Raw genomic sequence first — 7,245 nt, forward strand, 5'->3', positions numbered from 1 at the left:
AAAAAAAAAATTCTAAGCTACTTCTAGCAGTCCCACAAACTTTTAATTTTGTAGATTGATAGAAGTCAACGTATAATTATAGGAAAAAATCTAAAATCCAAAGATGTTAGGTTTTAATATAGAAAAAAGAACCACTTAAACTTTACCTCTAGATCTCAATGTAGTGCGAGAGATGCAGGGTTCAAACTAAGGTGGATTTTAGCGACAAAAGTTTAAGTAGGTTAACCTACAAAAAGAAGTGAGATCCCATAAAAAATGTGAAGTTAAAAAAATGCCCAGTCTCGCTTCCCCTGCAAAAATGTGTTAAATGCCATGTAAAACCTATTCAGTTTAGTTAGTGTCAACAATGAAGCCTTGGCAATTACACGGTGCCATTTTTGTTCAAACTAACAAACGTAATTTTCGAGAGCTTTGCTTAGGTTTAAATAAAAATGGGATAAATAGCAAGTGGTTTTTTTTTGAAATGATGTCACCGTGTTAAGACTTCACAATAGACATTAACTATAATAAGTAGGTTTTACATGACTCTAATACACTTTTGCAGGGGAACCGAGACTTCGCATTTTTATATTTATTTAAGGTTTCATATGAAATACACTATAGTAAAAAGTTTTTGTAACGAAAACAGAGTAATGTAACATGAAATACATGAATATAATTTCCAACAACAGTACGGAGAGCTGAATAATTTATAATCGTCATAATTTCTCGTAGAAAGCAGTACCCACAACCGTTGCAATACTCGAGCTTAGAAAGAAGCCTCATCGTTTATATGGCATTGCTGAACCTTCCATTTGGAGATAGACAAAACTATATAGGACTGGAAAGGTTAGAAGCCTCTTTATCAAATAAAGTGCTTTAACTGTTTTAAATGTCAAGACATATTTTTGAAATAAAAATAAACATTTTAGGTTAATGAAACGCAATATTGTGGTAGATGCATACGCATTACATGACGGACCGTACTACATTCCAAAAGAAGCTTCAAGTATTAATGCTCGTCAGGTAATGTCATGCACGCTTGTGACTACAAGACCAAAGATACGTGTTTCCGTAAATGTTTTACTCTTATGAATGATTTTATATGGTTTCATTGAGTTAGGTTTGTTCTAATAATATAACTAACTAGAGTTTGGTATAACGTTATAAATATTTATTTAATAGCCAAGCATCGGTCTACATCGAAGTACTAAAGTTCATTTCGTCCTAGACCCATTTAAAATTTCACTTATTTCGATAAAAACCATTGCTGCTACTACTTCAATTTGTGACCCATTTTATTTCAGGTCCTTTTTTATAACTGGGCCGGTATCACCAATATATTTAGCAGACAGCCATTAAATGTAGTGCATGAATACTTTGGACCAAAGGTATGTTCTAACACATACATTCTTAATCTTCTATCTATATATTACACATAATAAAATTGGAGTGTCGTATGTAATATTGAAAAAATCCAGGTTTTCGCGAAGGTGATATTTGCATTGCTGATAACGAAAAGTGCATTTAAGAAAATTCTGTCTGTCCGCTAGCTGCATTTAGTCAGGTTAAACACCGAAACGGCTGGGCCGATTTTGACACCGTAACGGGTGGTCCAATTTTGACGAGACGGGACTTTGACTAGAAAGTAGCTGGTAGAAGGTAGATGCAGGCGGGATGTAATAGACGCAGATGTAATAGACGACCGTTGTTTTTTAAAACCCGCGCTGACGAAGTTTGCAGGCGATAGCTCTTATATCTATCCAGGTTGATTCTTAACGGACGGTTAAAAAGCTTTGTAGAGATAGAGGACCTCAATAGCTGTCATTTAAACCCAAAACATGTTCCCCGATTTCCAATAGCCTTAATTTTTTTTTTCAGTTTCTTTAATACAAGTTTTTTTTTTAAATAATCTGCAAGCCAAGTTTCATAGCATTTTGTTTTAAGAAAAAGGCTCTCAAAAAATTTAAACTAAAATGGTTCTACAATTCTCATCTTTAAATTTGGACTGATAATTGATAGTTTTTTTTAAATTATTTTTTTTATTTGTTTTTAAAAAATCTTAACATTATGATAACTCAAAAATGGTTAACTTTTGCATAAGGCATATAGGTATCAAAATTATCACAAATAATCAACTAACGGGAATACGTCAAATTACCTGTATATCAAAATGTATTTCATGTTTGTCCAGATTGCCGGATACTTCGCTTTTTATGGACATTTCAATTTCTTTCTAGCAATTGCTTCCATAGTGGCTTTAATATGTCTATATTTAGCGATATATAGAAATGAAATCTACATGAATGCGAGGTAAGTTACTGTTCAAGTTACGTTTCACACCCTTTTAACTTCATTGTGAATACTACTAGCTTATCGTTATGGTAATCGCCGCAGTGCTATACCAAGACAACCCAGCGGTATGTTCAAACGAGAAAGGCGTATCGGTTTATCTCTTTAATTCCCTATCTCTTATACAGGTTGTTTCTTAACGGACGAATCAACGGATATGTGCAATTAGGAAAATAGCTATAGTTAAAGAGCTAAGTCTGATGCCCGATTTTCTATAGTTTAAAGTTATTTACGTTTTTTTTTTTAAAAAATCGAAAAATACGGATTTCAGACTAAAATTTGCCAGTAAGTCCATATTGTGAGAGTGGACATTTTTTTTCTTGAACAATCTCAAAATTTCAACCTTCTATCTTTATCTACAACGAAGTTACTAGGGTGTTAAAAGTGTCCCAACCAAACCGTTTTAGAAAAGAATGTTTGGCCCTGTGAGCAAAAACATACTCAGTAAGCTAATTGTATCAAAATTATTTATGTAGCATTTACTCGATGATTTAACATTTTAATTCCATTTTACTTTCTTATAATAACATTTTAACTTAATATTGTCCCAAACGATATTGACGGAATGCATTTTTCAGAGAAACGCTTTGTAAACCTTCTATACATTATATCTGCGCTGATTGTAAGGGAGTAATAACGTATGGTTATTATTATCTTGTACCAGTATTGCAGTTTTGTAATATCTTTTCGATAAATATCATAGTGGATAATAGGTATGCACCATATTTCTCGGCATTCATCGTTCTTTGGGGTATGTGTATTATTCATTATTTATTAATCGAAATTACTAAAACGTATAATTTGTATAACACAGGATATATTGTATTTAAACATTATCCCGGCTCATGTTGCACTGCGAGCGCATTTCTTCTCTGATGCTTTCAAGGTGGACGCACTGTGGGGAGAGCAAATCCGCTTTGGAAGCGCGCAGGATTGTGGTCAGCTCCGCAGTTCCGACGACACCGAAAAATTAAACTTAGCCTTTCAAACAAAATTACGAGCCGGTAGAAAGATAAGAATCCTCCCTTGAAGGTGGAGCATAGAGCATGAGTTTGTTCAAACTAACCAACCCTACTTCAGTATCTTATTTATATGAGTCACTTCTTATTGAGAATATTTTGGGCAATTTATTGACCATCAGTTCCATATTCTCGACTATAAATCACTTCAATTCCTAGTAAATGTACACATTTCCTAGGATACGCGTGTACTTAATAATCTTTGAAACAACATTTTACACATTGCTAAAACAGCTTCAGAATTGTATAGTTTTCCTAGGAGTAGTATACAATTCCACGTTATCACACATTTCCGGTAACATAAACAAAAATTAACATTAACTAATCAACTTTTCGTTTGTAGGTATCTTTTTGACAGTGTTTTGGATTGGAAAAGAAAAATTTTTGGGCTGGGTATGGGAAACCCCAAATAAGGATTACAATAGAAAACAAACAAGGTATGAACATAAATATTATTTACGTGTACCTATCAATACCGACGTCCGAGGTCGACTTATGTAATGCCAGCAGGTCTGGGACTTCGTCAGAAGATAGTTCCATTTAAGTTAATAACGACGGGAATGTATAAAAAGGTTAGGTTACGTCTGCTAAAGTTGTGACAATGCAAAAATCAACAGTCTAAGAAGCACTGAGGTATTTCATAAAAGCAGCTTTAAAAAATTATTAATAAAAAAAACAAAGCCGACTTCCAAACAAAATAACTACACTATAAACAAAATTTTTACAAAAAAAAAAACAATACACTAAAAAGTAACGAAATAATTCCTTGAATTACTTAAATCTCCCTTATTGTAGCTGTTATGTCTATATTGCATAATACAATTATTATTACTTTGATGTCGGTGCCAGACATGTGTACTAAAAAGTAACGAAATAATTTCTTGAATTACTTATATCTCCCTTATTGTAGCTGTTATGTCAATATTGTATAATACAAATATTATTACTTTAATGTCGGTGCCAGACATGTGTACTAAAAAGTAACGAAATAATTCCTTGATTTACTAAAACTCCCTTATTGTAGATGTTATGTCTATATTGTATAATATAAATATTATTATTTTGATGTCGGTGCTAGACATGTGTATTATTTGTGCAGTGGACTGTGTTTAAATGTAAAAATCTTCTCGTTCCGAATACGAACGCCTTTATTACTCTCATGAGTCTAGACAACAAATGCAATCAATAGTCGATACTAGTACGTCGCAGCCTCGGCAAATGCTACCCTTTTGCCCTTTACCGCACTGTTCTCTGGCAGTCTTAATACAAACAACGCTGAGTCTTTCGGCACACGCTGCCATAGAAGTACCAGGCGTTACACGTGTCGCAAGGTGCATCCAAGGACGGCACATGTAACCACTCGTTGATAACTACGTCGCCAACAATATGGTTATAACTCGATTTAACCTATTGACCTTACCATCTAGGTCTCAGCGAAACCTAGTCGAAATTTGTAAAATTTATAATATAACTATTTTCCAGACCGGAATTCAAGGCCAATTTTGAGACAGCACCAAAATCCAGAAAAACGGGCATTACCTTGATTGGCAGAACTCGCTACGGTGACTTATTAATCTTAATAGTCTATATTGGTTTGGTAAGTATTTTATTTGTCCAGTAGAAGTATTTCTTTTGGCCGAACATAGATTTTTGACAACATTTATAAAATAACTATTATACAAAGCGTTTTTCTTTCCCTCATTTTCTTTTGTGATGAAACCTATATTACGTGAAAGAGGACATTTTTTTAAACATGTTGTAACCAGGTTGCCTAATGCTAGCCTGGCAAGGCTATGTTTAATTGATCTCTGAAGTGGGCAATTTTTGTAAGAAAACCCCTCATCGACTTTTCTGAAAATTTTGTCTCCAATCGATAGTTCGTAACGTAAACATGTCTCTGAGGTGGGGTTGCCTATTTTTTTCCTGGCAAGAGTGGGGATTGCCACCTATTAAATGGTGACAAAATAGAGGCTAATTACCCTCATCGAGTTTCCTGATGAAATTACACTCAAAATGAAGATATTAATGTTGTTAATACAATGGTATAGGGTTGCCTCACCAAAACTTGGCAAGAGATAAGGTTGCCACGGTTTAAAGATTCGCAAATGTATCTAATAAAGATCGATTATATTGATAAAAAACAAACTATCATTACTAAAAATACTCCTGCCGCACTCTGGAGAAGAATGCGAATCAAACTACATCTAACACTTCGAAATCGGACAAGTACATAGGGTCTAGGGGCCCATGCTAGGCATCCGTTTCCTTAGTTTCCTGGTGAAGTTAAATTCAATATATTATATAATATACACAATTTAATGGCATAGGGTTCCCTTGTCAGAATCAAACATTTAGGATCTAGGGGCCCATTCTCGGTTTCTGTGTTCTGAGTTTCCTGATGAAATTATACTCAAAGTGATGAAATTAATGTGCCTAGTGCAATGGCATAGGGTTGCCTTATCAAAACAAGTCCAAACACAGGGTTGAAAGGTTCAAAATCGAGGCAATAGGATATATCGTTAATATTAATAAAAAAAAAATCTAACTATCTTCACTAAAAATACTCCTGCCATACACTGTGGGAGAATATGAATCAAACTGCGCGTCACACTTCGCAATCGGTCAAGCATTGAATACAACACATGAATTAGGGTTCAGAAATCCTTTATGTTCCTTTCATGTTCTATGGGTAATTCTTCAGGTTATTTTATATAATACAAGCTGTTCCCGTGCGGCTTCGTTCGCGTGAAATTATAAAAAATTTATTTCATTGTTTACCTACATTTGTCAAATTATCAATTGTAAATGTCAAAATGACATGACATGATAATAAACCATGGCAATCTTGGTTCCTTGATGTTGGCAGCAACTTATGATCTCTTTCTCACATTAGGGTAATTGCTGACATCTTACGCAACATGGTAGATGTGTGTTTACGCTTTATTATATAGGTATAGAAGTATACATATAGAAGTATAGATATAGATATAGATTTTGTACCTTGCACTTACTACTATCGATAATCATAAAGTTTTATCTAGTAGAATTAAATGTGTTTTTCTGTCATTTCACGTGGGAGTCAAATATTACTTTTCTAATGTTTTCTTTTTCCTTAAGTAAATAAAAACAGTATCAAGACTATATTAACATAGTTTACATCACAAAAACTGAATAAACATTTACCTAAGAAGCTATCCCTCGAGCATCATACATAAATATCAAGTATTTATTATTATTATTATTATTCTCATATCTTTATTCTCTTATTTTTATATATAATACGTTTCACATGATTTTCTTAAAAAAATAACAAAATAAAACATATTCTATAAAAAAATAGTAAGTTATTATTATTATTATTATTATTATTTGATACCATGAAAATCTCTTTATTTACTCCTTGGCGCTCCGAGCCGCGCCGACAATTAATGTGTCTTGGCGGTCGCTTCCCCCATCAGAAATATCTGCAGGCATGCAGAGGTATTGTTGTAGATCCCTGGATTTTATATATAAAAATCATGCATTTGAAAATAAAAATAATGTTTACTCATATTTTTGGCAACTTAAATCGTCAGATTTTTAAATAGGCTCACGGAAATTGTCTGGCAGTATTCATTTAGTCGTTCTTACAATAATCTTCAACACATATGTGAAAATCAGCTAAAGAAGTAAACTAGGTCTATTTTTCACCAACTTCAGCGCGTGATAATGCGTAACTGCTCAATTGGACAGTATAACTAATAACCATAACTAGGAAAAACAAACGAAAAGCGAAATAACTATTTAATTTTGTTCTCGTGTGAATTATTCAAAAGAAATGGAACTACTGTACGAGAGCCCAATTATTAGGTTTGTTTAAGGAAACATATTATTTTGGATGTCCGAACAAATTTTA

General features: G+C 33.4%; 1 protein-coding gene across 2 annotated transcripts in view; it reads left to right on the forward strand.

The window, feature by feature from the left end:
* LOC106107908 (anoctamin-9-like) overlaps positions 1 to 7,245 on the forward strand; it is a 19,467-nt gene that overhangs the window by 1,921 nt on the left and 10,301 nt on the right. For both annotated transcript variants that reach the window (XM_013288922.1, XM_013288923.1), the window contains exons 4-10: positions 715 to 828; positions 912 to 1,005; positions 1,287 to 1,370; positions 2,174 to 2,292; positions 2,910 to 3,082; positions 3,694 to 3,787; positions 4,833 to 4,947. In XM_013288922.1, coding sequence (XP_013144376.1) covers positions 715 to 828; positions 912 to 1,005; positions 1,287 to 1,370; positions 2,174 to 2,292; positions 2,910 to 3,082; positions 3,694 to 3,787; positions 4,833 to 4,947 — 793 coding nt within the window. The remainder of the gene's footprint in view (positions 1 to 714; positions 829 to 911; positions 1,006 to 1,286; positions 1,371 to 2,173; positions 2,293 to 2,909; positions 3,083 to 3,693; positions 3,788 to 4,832; positions 4,948 to 7,245) is intronic.

Source organism: Papilio polytes, unplaced genomic scaffold, assembly GCF_000836215.1.
Source record: "Papilio polytes unplaced genomic scaffold, Ppol_1.0 DF821845.1, whole genome shotgun sequence".
Classification (NCBI taxonomy): Eukaryota; Metazoa; Arthropoda; class Insecta; order Lepidoptera; family Papilionidae; genus Papilio; species Papilio polytes.